At 55.4% G+C, this 16263-nt stretch overlaps 7 protein-coding genes across 7 annotated transcripts; 3 read left to right on the forward strand and 4 right to left on the reverse strand.

The window, feature by feature from the left end:
* Positions 1-55: 55 nt before the first annotated feature.
* On the reverse strand, positions 56-721 carry BKA78DRAFT_294232 (uncharacterized protein; the record flags this gene model as incomplete). Its single annotated transcript, XM_066886311.1, has 1 exon — positions 56-721. A coding segment is annotated over one exon (666 nt), but the record flags the coding sequence as incomplete, so codon positions are not given.
* Positions 722-3696: 2975 nt separating this feature from the next.
* On the forward strand, positions 3697-4026 carry BKA78DRAFT_294233 (uncharacterized protein; the record flags this gene model as incomplete). The annotated part of the gene is made up of 1 exon (XM_066886312.1): positions 3697-4026. One exon carries the CDS (start codon positions 3697-3699, stop codon positions 4024-4026), a length of 330 nt encoding a protein of 109 aa, XP_066744922.1.
* A 293-nt stretch (positions 4027-4319) lies between these two features.
* On the forward strand, positions 4320-5099 carry BKA78DRAFT_294234 (uncharacterized protein; the record flags this gene model as incomplete). Its single annotated transcript, XM_066886313.1, has 1 exon — positions 4320-5099. One exon carries the CDS (start codon positions 4320-4322, stop codon positions 5097-5099), a length of 780 nt encoding a protein of 259 aa, XP_066744923.1.
* Positions 5100-5634: 535 nt separating this feature from the next.
* BKA78DRAFT_330767 (CoA-transferase family III domain-containing protein) lies at positions 5635-7368 on the reverse strand (the record flags this gene model as incomplete). The annotated part of the gene is made up of 1 exon (XM_066889814.1): positions 5635-7368. One exon carries the CDS (start codon positions 7366-7368, stop codon positions 5635-5637), a length of 1734 nt encoding a protein of 577 aa, XP_066744924.1.
* A 433-nt stretch (positions 7369-7801) lies between these two features.
* On the forward strand, positions 7802-10601 carry BKA78DRAFT_250268 (uncharacterized protein; the record flags this gene model as incomplete). The annotated part of the gene is made up of 2 exons (XM_066884551.1): positions 7802-8701; positions 9696-10601. 2 exons carry the CDS (start codon positions 7802-7804, stop codon positions 10599-10601), a joined length of 1806 nt encoding a protein of 601 aa, XP_066744925.1.
* A 304-nt stretch (positions 10602-10905) lies between these two features.
* Positions 10906-12581, reverse strand: BKA78DRAFT_249985 (uncharacterized protein; the record flags this gene model as incomplete). Its single annotated transcript, XM_066884524.1, has 5 exons — positions 10906-11161; positions 11211-11587; positions 11635-12023; positions 12073-12289; positions 12342-12581. 5 exons carry the CDS (start codon positions 12579-12581, stop codon positions 10906-10908), a joined length of 1479 nt encoding a protein of 492 aa, XP_066744926.1.
* Positions 12582-14126: 1545 nt separating this feature from the next.
* BKA78DRAFT_280455 (cytochrome P450) lies at positions 14127-15976 on the reverse strand (the record flags this gene model as incomplete). Its single annotated transcript, XM_066885614.1, has 5 exons — positions 15840-15976; positions 15533-15787; positions 14767-15480; positions 14635-14716; positions 14127-14586 (listed from the first exon to the last, which is right to left on the reverse strand). Exons 1-5 carry the CDS (start codon positions 15949-15951, stop codon positions 14127-14129), a joined length of 1623 nt encoding a protein of 540 aa, XP_066744927.1. The 5' UTR covers positions 15952-15976.
* Between the last annotated feature and the right edge of the window lie 287 nt (positions 15977-16263).

The raw sequence follows: 16263 nt of genomic DNA on the forward strand, positions 1-16263 counted from the left end.
ATGTGCCCGCAATGTCGATTCCCATGGCCGAGCCAGCGGAGAGGATGACGCTGACAACCTTGAGATCGCTGACGGCAGTCAGGAGGGAAGTGAGCGACGTGTACAACCATCCATTGAAACCGTGACCGACGACGCTGTTGGGCAGGTACTCGCACTTCTCAATGTTCTCGAACAGCCGCTGGAAGGTAGAGCCGCTCCAAGAAGAGTCTCCAGTCAAGTCGGCGACCGCCTCCCAGTCGCTATCAAACGCGCGAATGGTGACAATCGCATTGTGCCTCGAGCAACCGCCCAAGGTACCAGCGCGAGGGTAGAGAGTTCCCAGCGCCGTCGATCCAGCGGGCGGATCCGTACCGGTGTAGACGCTGCCGTTCGGGAGGCGGTACGACGTGATGAGGTCCTGAGCCTGGATGCTGGGGTCGGAGTTGCGCGTGACAAAAAAGTCCCACTCGGTCTCCTCGTACTCGGTGGCGTATGGGAACATGACGGGGATTTCTTCGATGAGGGTGTCGCCTTGGTCTCCGCCAGCATCGATCAGCAAGACCTTGTGGCCGGCGGCTGCGAGGTTCGCCGCGAGGGGGCCGCCGCCCGGACCGGAGCCGACGACGACGTACTCATAGTCGGTGTCGAGCTCTGCCGCTCTGGGGAGGATTGGGTTGTGGCGACCTTCGATGAATGAAGGGAGAAGCGTCAAGAGCGACGCGAGGACCGGCGTGGCGTGCATTTTGGCAGCGGTTCGAGCAGCGACGGTAAACCTGCATCAACTCGACGCTTTGATGCGGTTCACGATTCCTTTATACCATCTGCCCTTCTTTTCCGTCCATGGACCCTTGGAAGAAAATGCTCTAGCGGACCGCGGCACGTGGACGAGCAACGCGTCCGAAAGCAGAAAACTAGATCACGATCGCCGGTCGAGCGTGGGGGCGGGGGCCAAAAGTCGTAGAGATGCAGTAGTAAAAGCGTTGGAGCATTTTGATGCCGCGGCCCGTCTCGCCGCCGAAGTTCAATTCTCGAAGGCCGCTTGTCCTGTTCTGGAATGTCGAAAGTTAGTCTTGATGATCCTTTGCTGCAGGGGGAACAATTGCCAGTGTGACTGCGGTGTGTTCCTCCGGCCGCGCACCCTCAACGGAGACGACGCCACACCACCAATGTTCGACATACAATGACTTGCGCAAGGGTCCGGCGACATACTCCTGTTGTGGCAATTTTTCGCTTCGTATCTGCAGTTTCGCTCATCCAATTAGCCGGTGAATGAAAGCTCGCGTGCATCAAACGCCATCAATGGCGCAAGCTAGATGTCAAGTGAATGGAGCAATGATCTCGCAGCCCAACATTTCAAAAGAGGTGCGCTTTTGCAGCAAACACCAGCTGGATGAGATCAGGAAAGTTTCATCATCATTCTGGGCCTTGACAACTCACACTTACCTCACACCGTATTCACACTCACGGGCCTGCGAGAATTTTCCATGGCGACCGCACGGATTCGCTGGTGCCTGCGAAGATCCCCGAGACCATCATCGCAGCCTGTCTTCCACGCGTCCTTGTTCTCTTTTGCGTCTTTTGGACGCAACCACACTGTACTCTTCCGGTTTCTGCTTGACCTCATGTCCATTCATCCCTCGCGTCTGCGGAAATTCAGGACGAAGTCGCTGAAAATGGCACGGTCGTCAAAGCAAGTTTGAGCACCTGTGAAATGTCATCCTGTCGAGTATGATGGCCAATCCAGCGGTCGGGTCCTTGTCTGTGGCCGATAAAAGGCATCAGGATCGGCGAGAGGGCGCGGACATGAATGTTGGTAGTTGAAGCCGGCGGCACAAACGGGCTCGTCACCAAAGCCTTGCGTATTTTCGCTCCTTTCCCTCTTTGTGCTCGAATGCGAAGTCCTGGGTCAAAATCTGTCGGTCGGGAAGCAGCATCTTCAGTCTCAAAAGGTTTCAGGTCCCTCATTTGCTGGGCCGACAACAAGCTTCCCGCAGCGGCAGCGAGAGCGGGAGTCTCCTCGCCTGCACCTCTCCGACTCCGACGCGCTGTCAAGAGAGCTTGGTTGCGATGGCAGCATCATGTGTCGGTCTCGTTGCCGCAGAGATGGGGCGTGAGTGTTCCACAAATGCAAGGTTTAGCGCTCGGCAACGGGCTCCAAAACTGCCCTTTCACGTTAGTGTCACGCCCCCGTCTAGCCGAAGAAGGCAGCAAGTTCAACGTCTGCGGCATCATATCACCTCGACAGCGTAGAACTGTGTCCGACGAGCGATTTTTGTGGTCCAACGAGTGCGCGACAATGGATGCGAAAGCCGAATGCGACAAGCCGCCGTCCGGGCGAGCCTCCCCGAACTGCAAGATCCAAGACCTCCAGTACTCTGCCGTCGCCGAAAGAAGCAATGGGAGCTCTGCCTTCAACTTGTGCTTTCGACTCGTGTTCCCGGCTTTGCGGCAATGGAAACGGGCGTCGTCAGTGCGGTCGAGGACACAGCGGTGATGAAGCGGGAAATGGCCGAGACGGCGACAGATATCGCGACGATGCGACATGTCGCCAAAGCTATGAGGCTCGGCTTGCGGTTTTCGTTTCTGCGCTGGGCCTGGGAGACACTGACGAGAGCGAAGAGGTCAGATCATGAGATATGGAGAGCGGGCGGCGAGCAGGTACCAACCATAGCATGGAGAGGGAGTGCCGCTGTCAAGACGGCTTCCGAAATCTCTTTCCCAACTTTTGCGCATCTCTACGACGCGTCGCTTGAGAGTTTCACACTGGAAAAGCTCCATCTTGCTGTCGTCGCGATGTCTCGGGCGACCGCGTGCGAAACGTCCGACCGCGCGCAAGGGATCTGAGAAGAGCGGAACGCAGGCGAAGTGAGCCAGAAAGAGCGCCCGACTTGATGGAAGCTTCGGCGCAGCTCCTCCAGAGCGAGGTAATGAGCTTAGGCCGTCAACGAAATTGAGGAGGTGAGTGGACGGTTGAGAGCGCTGTCGTCGCTGAAAATCTCGAGGTGGTGTCGGCTGCCTCTCCCAACACCTCGACCGCGCAGGCTGGTCACCTCGCGACACTCTTCAGCAACACCATCGGTTCTCGCCAGATCGAGGCATCACCCGCCCTTTCACATGTCAGCATCTCGCCCTGGATTATTGACTGCGAGAATCGCTTCTCATCTATCGTGACGCTGCAGTCCTCAGCTCAACAAGGAATTCAACTTCTGAACTTTCAACTCAAGCATATGGGTATCGACTACACTGAATTTTTCTTCTGTCAGCTGAAAAGATGTTTCAGGTCCGCACGTTCAAGATTGCTTGCAAGGCAATGTGTACCTTTTGGTTCAGCAACTTTGGTACGGCTCTGAGCAAGCAGGGCACATTTGATTTCCGGGCTTGTGATAAGTCCTCAGGTCCGATCGCAGCATCTTAAATGAGCATAAGCCCAAGTCAATCCACCATCTTTGTGTGAAGGATTGCTTGGACGCGGCGCAACGAGAACAGCAACCACGGTGAGGTTGTGCTGAGGGTCTCGCCTTCCAAGCGATTGCGAAAGAAGTTGGCGTCGACTCCTCGAAGCAGAAAGGTCTCTCCGGATCTATTCTTCTCACTTGAAACGGGACCTCTCCTCTATCATCAACCGTCAATCCACATCGCCATCATTTCACTTTCGTTGGTATCCAGACATCGCCTATTATTTCAAGCGCCAACTCGCTACCAGTCCGCGAAACAATCATGTCTTCTGCCGTCGAACAAAGCTCAAGGCCAGACCGACACCCTCAAGCCGCTGGACCGCCTGCAGTGCCATCGCACGCCCCGGATGTCGCCGTCCCGCAAAACACCTCACCTGCCACGGAACCCCAGAACCCCGTTTGCGTTTTGTGCAATCAGCCGCACAAGAAATGCAACATTTGCAAACAGGACAAAATGATCGACTCATACAAACTCTCAAAAAGGTCGAAAAACCTCCTCAAGAGTTGCAGGTACTGCCGCGAAGAGTTTGAAAAAGTTCGACAGAGATCCGAGGCCATGGACCCGGACGAAATCCATCCGCAATCCCCCTGAGATGCACGAAATGCGAGCTTTTGAAACGTACATCCGAGTTTCGAATTGGAAAGGAGAAAACGCTGTTCAAGCAGTGTCAAGACTGTCGCGGGAAGACCCGGACCTACCGCTCGACACGCTTCGAAAGAGACAATAAACCAGGATTCCGGCGTTGCGTTGGATGCAACACGCTTCGTCCAGACACCAAGTACGTAGTAAAGCTCGACTCCAATAAGCTGGGCACGGTCTGTGGCATCTGTCGCAAGAGAGCCTACGAAAAACGTCACAATACCTCCTGTCCGGATCTCCACAGAATGTGCACCAGATGCCTCAAGGTGAAGCACGTCAAGGACTTTGACGGCGACTGGTTGCCTGACGAGCCGGTAACCTGCCGCGTCTGTTGCGAGAAGAAAATCCCGAGCGACACAAGGCGACGCGCCAAAAAGAAGATGCGCCAAGTCAAAGAGTTTTGTCAACAATTCGATTGCACAAGGGCACCCAAGCCAGTCGAGCCAACTCTGCCCCCATCTATCAATGACGCGGGGCAAGAGTACTTCACGTGCAAGAGGTGCTCGCAACGCATCAAGATTAAGAATCGGGATAGTGACCACGATGTGTGCACCTACTGCGGCTTCGAGTACTTCTTCAGTGACAAAGTCAACGAAGACGGCACGCAGGGAGTCGCCGTGTCTACGCGAGCGTCCGACTCAAGTCTTTCGGAGCCCACGCCAGCTCCCAAGGAGTCTCCAACTCACGCCCCCACTCCCGTAGACAGCCCATTCTCAAAACGCACCCCAGGAACCTCCTCCAGCGACGAGTCGGAGGGCTCATCGTCCACGGACAGTCTGTTCGAGGATTACGACCCGGAAGCCGACGACATTCCATCCCTGCGGATGAAAGGCGCGGCCAATGCGCGTTCTGACAAGCGGCCATCCATCGAAGCGAATCTCGATGTCGAGGTCAACACGCGGGATACCCTAGATTTTGGCGAGTTTCGGCGGCGCATTGTCGATAAGGGGAATAGGAAGCTGTTGGGGCGCGTGTTGACGACGGCCAAGAGGCGCAGGGAGGTGTTGATGATGGGGAGGAGATGAGGTGGTTTGGTGTTGTGCGGCTGTTTTGGTTGGCTTCTTTGGTTTTGGCGGGATGGTCGATGGTGGAGATGGACTTGTGCAGAGTTTGGTTGGCTCGTTGGTTTGGTGAGCATTCTTTTCCGTAGAAGTAGGACTGAATCACAAATGACTTAGTCCTATGTGCACCGTGTACTGGGGTTTTTGGAGGTGAGGCTGCGGCTGCGGCTGCGGCTGGGAGATTTGCCTTGGAGATGGGCGTTGAGATGCGCAGGGTGTTGGTGTGCGGTCAAGCTGGAGTCGTCGAAACGGCGTCGAGGTGTTGACTGCTCGTGCTGCGGTGGTGGCGATATTAAGGCTGGGGCGCGCGCTTTCCTTCTTCAGCAGGCACGTCCACAGCCTACCCGATTCACAGAACGGAAGATTGCAGACGTGGAATCGAAAAGCTTCATCAGTAAACCAATGCTATTAGACTATTGAAAATTCGGATGGTATCTAAGAAAACCCGTGGCGCTATGCAAACCCATCATTTCCACAAAGAAGAAAAAAGAGGCATCGTCTAGTTGAACTGAACCTGCTCCTTGGGCTCCTGGCAGTAAGGAACAGAGGGGCTCCTCCACTCGGGGTTGGCCTCGTCGCCCTTGTCGAAGCTGACGACGGGCTTGAGGAAGCTGAGGCGCTTGCCGTCAAAGGCCGACTTCTGGAAGGTCTGGAACCAGCCGCTGCCCTCGCGGAGGTAGTCGCCAAAGACGCGCTTCCAGCCGTCCCAGACGGTGACGAGCAGGTCGAGGACGTGGTGGGCGCCGCGCATCTCGGCCCACTGGAAGCGCTTCTGGCACTCGTCGACAATGTTGCGCGGGTACAGACCGATCTCGGGCTTGAGGGCAAAGGTGTTGACGGCCGTCAGCGAGGCGTGCGAGTAGTAGCTGCCGCCGTGCAGGGCGCGGTCGCGGAGACCCATCATGGCGCCGAGGGCGCCGAGGATACCGGTGGTCATGTCGGAGACGGGCAGCGAAGGCAGGACGCACTCGTTGTCGGGGAGGTTGAGGGAGCGACCGGTGACGTACGAGGAGCCAGCGGCCGTGTCAGCAATCTGCTGCCAGCCGCCGCGCTCGGCGTAGATGCCGTCGGGGCCGTAGCAGTTCTCCGAGACGTAGACAATGCCCTTTTGGCGCTCGCCGGCCATGCGGAGGAGCTCGTTGACGCCGAGGCCGTACTTCTCGAGCTTGGATTGCCTGAAGCCCTGGACGAAGACGTCGGCGTCGCGGACAAGGCTCTGGACGTAGGCGCGGTCCTCGGGGTTGCGGAGGTCGATGGCAATGGTGCGCTTGCCAGCGTTGAGGGTGAGCTGCATGATGTTGATGTCGACGAGGTGAGGAGCGTTGATGCGGATGACATCGGCACCGTACGAGCTGAGGACTGCGCCAACCTGGGGACCGGCGATGATGCGGGTCATCTCAACAACCTTGACGCCGGCCAGGGGGCGCTTGTCGTTGGGGTTGAAAGGAGGGAAGGCAATGCGGGGAGTAGGGACAGAGTGCGACTGAGGCTTGACGTTGACAAAGGGGTGCTTGGCAAGGGCCTTGCCCATCTCGCTGTTGTTCCATGCCTCGGGGGTGAAGCAGATGCTGCCGCAGAAGCCGTTGTAGAGGTTGTTGAACTCGAGCTCAGCGGGAGACTTTTGGGTGGTGAACTTCTTGATGTGCTCGTAGGCCTCCTCAGGGGTGTTGATGGGCTCGTCGGGGTTGATGCCCAAGGACTTGAGCAGCGGGATGGCGTTGAGGGAGCCGTGGACCGAGTACCAGGTCTCAGGGTCCTTTGTGGGGTAGAGGGCAGTGCCGCGGTACTTGAGAGGAGTGTCGACCCATCCCTGCTCGTAGTTGGGGAGCAGAGGCTTGAGCTTCTTAGCCCTGGTCAAGGCGACAACGTCCTCGCCGTCGACAAAGGCCATGCCAATGGTGGCAAACCAGAAACCGGCGTGCGTGGTGTTGACGGTAATGGTCCTGTCCTCGCGGGCAGCACCACGGATGGCGAGAATCTCGTCGGCAACGACACCGCTCATGGCGTGGAGAGCAGCAGCGACGGGAACGGCCTTGATGGGGCCAGGAATGACGGGAAAGTCTTCACCGACAAACTTGACCTTGGAGAGGAGCTTCTCATCTTGCGTGAAGCCAGGAGTCTGCTTGGCGATGATTCTGAAGATGCGCTCAGTGTCCTGAGGGACAGGCACGAAGCCAGTGTCCGTGTGGGAGCCGGGTCCGTAGACGTTGGGGACGGTAGGGTAGTCGGACATGATGATTGAGGATTGGAGTTTGGTGTTGATGGCCGACGGAGAGAGGACAGAGGGCGGGTTTATATCTTCGTGGCCGCCTGCAAGGCCGCGTATCCAGGAGTCGGGTCATTTCGAAAATTCTCAAGTTGTAAACAGATGTGATGCTCGTGCTCGTCATACGGAGAGGCGACCGAGCTCTTGAAAGCGGGGAACCGAGCTTCCTGCGAGCAGCCCCTCGGACTGTGTCGATCAACTGATCGCCAAGAGATAACGGTTTTGCTTCGGGGTGCCCTGAGCTGCATGATGAGATCAGGGATGAAGGAAAAGCTTCGAGCTTGGGCTCCAATCTCCATAAAGTCGATGGCTCCCAGGTTGCTCGTCCAAAGTCTTTACTGAAATTCCTTTGAACAACACTTTTCGCAAACCTGCAAAACGTTCTTAGTCCTCATTCCGAATGTCCGCCATTAACAAAGTTACCATCATCGGCAGCGGCGCCATTGGGTGCTCGTGGGCCGCCCTCTTCCTCGCCAAAGGACTGCAGGTCACTGCTTTCGACATCAACCCTCAAGCCGAGAATCTCCTGCGGTCGCTCGTTTCAGAAGCTCTTCCCACTCTGCAAAAGATGGGCCAGCTGGAGAAGCAAGACGCAAAAGCCTCAGACATCATCTTCACAACCAACCTGGAGGAGGCTTTGAAGGACACCGACTTTGTCCAAGAAAACGGTCCGGAGAAGCTCGACTTTAAGCAGAAGCTCTTCAACGACATCATTTCCCACGTCCGGCCAGACACCATCATCGCCACATCTTCGTCTGGCTTGACCTGCTCGTCGATTCAAGAGGGCGTCACTTCGCATCCCGAGAGGTGTGTTGTTGGACACCCATTCAACCCACCCCACATGATTCCCCTGGTCGAAGTTGTTGGCGGGTCCAAGACTTCCGAGAAGACGATCCAGAGAACAATGGACTTCTACAACGGCCTAGGAAAGAAGGCGGTCCACGTCAAGAAGGAGGTTGTCGGCCACATTGCAAACAGACTTCAAGCGGCCCTGGTCCGTGAGGTCCTGCATCTCGTTTCCGAAGACGTCTGCGACATGTCCGACATCGATGCCGCCATGTCGTACGGACCTGGTCTGCGCTGGGGTATCATGGGACCAGGCACTCTGCTGCATCTGGGCGGTGGACCGGGTGGAATCCAGCATCTTGCCGACCATTTGCTTGGTCCGCTGACGACCTGGTGGGCACCCAAGGATCCGGTTGTGAACGACGAGTTGAAGAAGAAGTTTGTCGAGGGCACGCTGGGCGAGATTAATGGAAGGACGTATGAGGCCATGGCCAAGCAGCGGGACGAGGAGTTGGTGGCTGTGTTGAACATTAGGAGGGAGTGGGACGACTATGCGGAGAAGCAAAAGAGCGCTTAATTCTGTTGTTTAGCATTTCCTATAGATATCCAATGTGCAAGCATCAATTCTTCACCTCATCCAATCGTCTTCTACGAAAGTCTTGATTCAGTATGCCTCAGCTTACCTTCGACTTGGATCTGCGCCAACGATCTTCTTTTCTCCCGACGTGTCTTCGCCATGCCCTCGCCTTTGCCTGCTCCAACTTCACCGTTTTCACCTTGTTGTCCACCGCACCATACCCCTTTCCGCGCACTGGATACTGTGAGGAGCATTCAGGTGGCGCCAGCGCGCCGTCAAACACTAGGTCGACGCTCCTCGTTTCGGGCCGTGGAAAGATGCGAGGCCGAGCGGCTGTGCCAGGCATGTCGGTGTGCCTGATGGCAGCCGGACTGCCGTGATAAGATCTTTCGGATCAAATCAGCGCGATGACGCTTGCGTGTTCCATGCTCGTCTGTTCTAGAAACTCGATCATCTGGCGACAGGGCCTGTAGCGGAGATTTGGGCGGAGCGGAGGCGGATCGGTTCCTTCAGGCGATCGAAAGTGGACAGTGCCACGGCCGGATTCGCAGCGGCAAGGAGTTTGTTCTGACTCGCAAGCCGAGGCTGGCGACAAAAAAGGGTGAAGTTGTGGTATGGGTGACGACACCCGACGTGGTGTTGAGACAAGGGCCCGCGAAAATCTCTGTAGCGAGATGGATAAGATAAGATTTCGGATTTGATCCGGCCGCGAACTGCACTGACCTCCCGGGCCACCACCACCACCATCGTCACTTTACGACAATAACATCATCGACATCGTGGCGAAGGCCGTTTTTCTTCTGATCCGTGCTGTTGAGGCTCTGACCTTAATAGGAGCCATGGCGTCCAACGCGCTCTTCCTTCCTCTCCGCTTCTCGCAACTCAAACTTTTCCAAACGCTTCCATCATCTGCACCATGCTTCCCGAACAGCGCCTCTACATTCTCGACACCGACCTGACGCACTGGGCCTCTCGTCGCGGTCGCATCATCTCTACGCGCACTGATGGCTCTGACCCAAGGGTGCTCGTCGACAACATCAAAGAGCTTCCCGATGGCATCGTCATTGACCGCGAGAACAGCCACATGTACGTCACCATGATGGGCGCCGAGGGCTTCAAGACGAACGACGGCTCCATCATCCGCTACAACCTCGACGGCTCCAACCCCACCACCATTGTCCCTCCCGGCGCAACCTTTACACCCAAGCAAATCACCATTGCCCGCCAAAGCAAGAAGCTCTACTGGTCTGACCGTGAGGGCTTGCGCGTGATGCGCTCGAACCTCGACGGAAGCGACATCGAGGTTTTGGTCCAGACTGGAAACACCGACGAGGACAGGAAGGACCTTTCGCGGTGGTGCGTCGGCATCGCCGTCGACGAGGAGAACGGCTACTTCTACTGGACGCAAAAGGGGCCAAGCAAAGGCCGTGTTGGCAAAATCTTCCGGGCCAGAGTGGACGGCCCTAAGCAAGAGTATCCCAACGCACGAAAGGACCGCGAGCTTCTCTTCGACAACCTGCCCGAGCCCATCGACCTGGAGCTGGACGTCAAGTCGCAAACCCTGTACTGGACGGACCGCGGCGACCCTCCCACTGGCAACTCCCTGAACAGGGCCTACATCGGAAAGGCTCCTGCTGAGGCCGGTCGCTCCTCCGTCGGCGAGGTCCTGGCTGTCCGTCTTCACGAGACCATCGGCCTGGCGCTTGACCACAACAATGAAGTCTGCTACGTCACCGACCTCGCCGGAGGTGTGTACAGGATTGGAGTTGGCAAAACGTCCTTCAAGGAGACGTTGTTCGCCGAGCTTGGCGACATTACCGGCATCGCTCTTGTTTGAGCATTTTTCATTATTCCATCGGCATCTGCATTCAAGCGGCGCGGGACACTTTGCATCTGATACCATCTCCATTCCATCAACTGTAAATAGCTGTTCTCTTCAGACCATTCGATTGTGTTTGTGTTTCGCAGTGTCAAATTTCTGAGTCGAGATGACTCCCTGTTTCTTCAAGCTCTCATGTTCGATGTTCACGTTTTCTGAGTACCACTGACCACATCAAGTTGGTTTAGTTCTTCTGTTCAGTCTTTTATGCCGCTGCTCATAACTACACTCGACAGCTGACTCCTCTCGACCGTACACTCTCTCAGGGGTACTTCATTGGGAGAGCAGCGCCATACGCAAAGACATTGTCCGGGTCCCACTCCTTCTTCATCGCAGCTAGTCGGGGCAACTTTGAGGCCCCAAACTTTGATTCGAGCGGCTCATCTCCGTGTGCATAACTGACGTAAACGGAGTGATACGGATAGCCCGATGACTTGACGAGTTCGGACCGCAGTTCTTCGGCTACAGCGTTTGCAGATTCGGCTGCACTCGCATTGGACCAGGTCATTTGCAGCATTCTACTTGTATTAGCAGTTTTCTTTTATCCATGTTTTGGAAAGCGCTTACAGATATGCTTTTGTATCACGCCAAGGGTAGGCAGTGGCGTCGTCCGGAACAGCTTCCATTGCGGAATTACTGAAGAATTCGAGACTGAAACTGCTTCCTTGCGCTGCAGGGTTGCTGTTCCAGAAGTCGTCCAATTTCTCAAACACATCAACGTAGGTCGATGCGGATACGTTGCGCACGTTGACTCCAAACATGCTATGCTGACCGCCCTTCTCGCACTCCAAGGCCGTCGCCCCAAATGCAGCTTTCGAATTGAGCTGGTTCCAAGGCAACATCGATATTTCGTGGACCGTTGGCTTGAGGTCTAGGAACGGCTTGATTGCTTCTCGTCCAGCATCTTCCGGCCCGACGTAGACGAGATTTGCGATTATTTCAGACTGCGATTGGTCAGAGCCTTGATCTTTCTGCTCTTGGATGTGCTCACCATTTTCGAAGTGGAGTTGTAAGCCATGCTTGCAATGAGCGACAACTCTTTCGGAATCTTGTCCTGCATGCTTTGGACGATATCTAAGAACGAGACATTTGCGGTTCCGGGGAATATCATGTCTGCATTCATCACCTGGCCGCCGTTTGTCAAATCGTGGACCCTGTACGTGGCTGAAAGAATGACGCCGAAATTGGTGCCCGCTCCCCTCATGGCCCAAAAGAGATCCGGATGCGATGAATTTGAGACTGTTACAATGTCTCCTTTGGCAGTAACGATACGGAGCGACACCAGTGCGTCAAGAATCAGTCCATGCAGTCCTTGGTAGCGACCAATGCCGCCACCGAGCGTCGCACCGACCAGACCGACACAAGTGGCTGAGCCCGTTTCTGGAGAGCAATTTCAACTTGAGTTCATTGGTTTTGACGAAGCACTCACGGATTTCTTTTCCGGCAGCGTACAATGGGTCGACAATGTCTCCAAAGTGAACAGCGCCGCCAACCGTCATCATGCTCGAGCTCTTATCAACTTGGACCATGTCGAAAGCGCTCATGTCAATTTCGAGGCCATTTTGCAGTTTGCCAAACTGCGTGCCGTATCCGTGTCTGCCTCCAGTGGCGAGGAACGAGATGTTGTTTGAGATGGAAAGCTTGACCTGGTTGTTGTCAGATTCGGCTTCGAGATTCATCGAACTCCGTCACACTCACAACTTTCTGGACATCCTGCTCCGACCCCGGTCGAACGACTGCTGCAAATGTTGGCGCAGAATACTCGTTCCAGCGTAGCGTCTCGTTGCTGAACTCCGCATCTCCAGGGAAATAGACCGTTGTGTTGGCAGACCACTTGTTGCTTCGGTCTTGAAGGAGCCCTTTGATGTTTGCCGATGCAGCAGCTGCCGCGCTCAGCGGGATCACTGACGCAAGTATGGTGATATATGAGAACATCATGTTAGCTTTTGGAGCATTAACTCAAGAGTATGTCTTTCCGACGCAAGACTGAAGAGACACTTGACTTGTGTCAGGAACCTTTTCACAAGTTCCGGTATCCACGTACCCGTGCTTGATATAGCAGCTTCTTGCCGACACCAGGCAGCCTCCATCATCATAGCCTCTTCCTAAAGGTTCCGCACAATCACTGGGTCAGGCAAATGAAGACCAGACTAACCTACGGACAGATAGTGCCGATACACGCCGCAGCGACGAAGGAATCCAGCCCACGAAGCCGGAAAACCGTCTAAGGCTGCATCAAAAAATGGTCCCCATATCGGTCCCTGTGGCTGCTAACTTCGGAGCCAAAATGCCGTCATTATGGGCCAACAATGGGTGGGCGACCGGTGATGCTTTTGACACTCCAAACGACCCGTGGCTCATGTCAACTACACAAGTTCTGGCTGGCTTACTCGTCTGCCTTTCCCGGCTGACGCGAGAGATGGGCGCAGCACCGCGCAAATAATGAGGGAGCCTTTTACGACAGCTACCAACGGACCATACCGAAAGTCGCGGTGGACGCTTCGACTCATGCAGCGCCAGGCCCAACCACATCAGCCGTCGGCCCCCACGCGATAGACCGAGTAAGCAAGCCTCCCGTGGCTGCCACGTTCGACGGCGGACATGTTAGGGCCGGGAATTAGTTGTCGCTCAACGGCTAGTGTGCGGTACGGATGCGTGTTGCCACCAGGGTCTTTCGCGTACGCCAGTACCGGGTGAGGTAGACTAGTTACCCACAATGACTGTGGCTTTCTCCAAATTCTGGTCTCTCTGGCGCAAAAGGAATTGATTGATGATGGGCTGTTGTGTTCCATACTCCTTGGACTCAGTCCGCTTGCCTACGTTGGTGGTCGAGCTATATCAGCCACGTTCCGCTCAAGCCAGCTACGCCTCGCTCAACCACCGTTCGACTTCCATTTTTGGGATGTTTTCGCAACGTCTACCCAAAAGACGCAACACACAAAAAGACGAAGAAGAACGCTCCGAGATGATGATCTACCGAGTAAGGTGCTAGTCCCTGACGAGTTGTTTCTTGTTGGCGATGCAGTAGCGGGATGCGGTTGGTTGAAGCAACCCAGTTCGCGGATATGATGCAGCATTGCATTCGACTGTTAAAACTTATTTGTGGCGGAAATTTGAGACCTATGAGCCGAGGATGTTGCTGACCAAGTTTTTGACAAGATGATGAGGAGAGAGATGGGAGAATACGCTGAATGAGCGACGAACTTCAATTGACTCACGAATGCTTTTGATTGCAGAACTACACTCGCCAACCAGGTCTTGGATTCTCGAAGCTTTCTTTTAAATGGGAACAACACACACGGCTCAACCCAACTGCTGGACTTCCAGTCTGATCAAATTCCAGCAAAAGGTTCAGAGTATGACGCAAATCAGTCTTGTCGACTTCTCAATTTCCTCGAAAGCACTGTTTAGTAGCGTGGCACACAAAGAAGAAAGGCTCGCCGCCATGGTCCGGACCCAAAACACAAGCCCAGAATATCCAAATCAAACCAACATGACACCCTTCTCATTGGCAACTTCAATGTGATCCGCATTCTGCGCCATCCCACCAATCTCGCCAGCGCGCACCGCATCAAAATACTGCGCATACAGCTGGACCTCGCGGCCCTCGCTCCTCGGCTGAATCGCAAACTGAAACGGCCTGGGCCTACTGATGAGCAGACTGGTATAGTCATGCGCGGGAATGTCGATGGGACGGCCGGCCTCGTCGAGCTTCTTGGAGAAGTTGAAGGCCCAGGCCATGCTACCCATGCCGACGAGGAATTCCTGCTCGACCAGGTCCATGCCCATGCAGATGCGGCGGCCGTAGCCGAACGTGGTGAAGTTTTTGATGCTGGGGAATTTCGACAGCGGCTCTTGGAAGGAGGGGTAGGCGGGGGAGAGCCAACGCTCGGGGTTGAAGGTTTCGGGGTCCGGGTACACTTCCGGGTCGCGGGTGATTGCCCTGGACTTTTTGTCAGCTGGGAATTTTGAGAGGAGCTGCGCGGCTAACCATTGGCTTGGGTGAATGTGCGATCCGGCGGGGATGAAATGGCCCTCGTAGATGAAGTCCTTGGTCGACTCGTGCGGGATGCCTGTTCTGGGTAAGCCAAGTTCCCAGAGTTGCAATGCGAAAGATACTGACTGCTCGGGGTGACGGGCCTCCATCGCATGCACTCCTTGATGACAGCGCGAAGGACCGGGAGGTCTGGGGAGTCCGACGGACGAGGCATGCGATCTCCACAGACGCGATCAATCTCCTCCTGGACCTTGGCCTGCCATTCGGGGTGCAAGCACATGGCGAGGACGTAGGTGATCAGAGCTGACGCTGTTGTGATGATTCCTGCCAGGCCGACCATGCCGACTGTATACGCCCCTTCCAGATCCTCCAGGGCACTCGTCGTCTTGTCGTTCTTGGCCTTGCCCTCGATGAACGAGCGCATGTATGAGTTTGCTGTGGAGCCGGCAGCCAGGTCCTTGTCGACTTCTTGCCTCATCTTAACGAAAAAGTCGCGCTCGCGCGCATGTCGCGCGCGCTCCGCCTGCTTCCACGGGGAGAGCCAGTACGGCAACATGCGCAGTTGGGGGAGGATGTTGGGAAGGTTGGCCGCCGGAGAGATTGCCGCAAGGAGGGCGTGGGAATGGAGCGTGATCTCGTCTGCGAATCTGACGTGGCCAAAGGCCAGCCGCGAAATGACACGGCCAGTGTAGCTCTCGGCGTGCACTTCGAGATCCTGAGGCCTGAGCATCAGATCCAGGAGGAAGTGCTTGCACTCGTGGTATGGCAGGAGCTGGTGCTTGTCTGCGGCCGACTTGGACATGAGCTGGTGCACAAAGCGTCTTTGGCGCTGCCAGACGTCTGCAATAGGTTTGTCAGTGTTCAATTGCGGCAGAAGTGAGTACCTGCTTACGATTGTATCCAAGCAGCGGGAGATACTCGGGCGCCGTTTTACTGTCGTCAAGGTTGTTGATCTGCGGCCGATCCGAGAAGGTGTCACTCCTTGCGACCAAGAGCTCGTTTGCAATCTTGTCCGAAGCGACCCAGACGTGGTTGCGTCCGAAGATGTTGACTTGGTAAATTTTGCCAAACTTGTCCGACCATTTCTTGAACTGAAGGTAACTGTGTTCTCGAGGAATGTCCCAGACACGTCCAATGAATGGGATGCCTTGTGATATGGTTAGCAAGCGTTGGCGAGCCGACTATTTCAAAGAGCTCACCTTTAGGCCCAGGAAGCCATGCTGTCCCAGCCGGTCTGTCGAAGTAAGAACAGGCCAATTTCGCTACCGCGATTGCGATGCTGAGAACAAAGAAGAATGCAAATGTGAGCATGATTACGGGTGTTTCGTGTCTGGTGTGGATGATGGTCGAAGCAAGCTTTTCTTCCCCTTATATACACAGAGTCCTCCAACAGCTTCTCCCACTGACGACACCTCAAAGGCGTGCTGTGGCTATCATCGGGGTGGGGTCCGCAGCCAACCTACGCGTAGGATCTGTTATCTTGTTAGTTTGAATATTTTTGAGCTGAGGTGGCTTGCGGACCAACTCCGTAGTCCTGTCTTCAGATGTGAGTGATTTGTTGACAGGAGGGCTTGTAGGTCGCCTTTTGGTTGCAGTGAACATGATTGAGAATTGGGGACACAG

This window comes from Phyllosticta capitalensis (genome assembly GCF_038381095.1).
Source record: "Phyllosticta capitalensis strain CBS 128856 chromosome Unknown BKA78scaffold_4, whole genome shotgun sequence".
Classification (NCBI taxonomy): Eukaryota; Fungi; Ascomycota; class Dothideomycetes; order Botryosphaeriales; family Phyllostictaceae; genus Phyllosticta; species Phyllosticta capitalensis.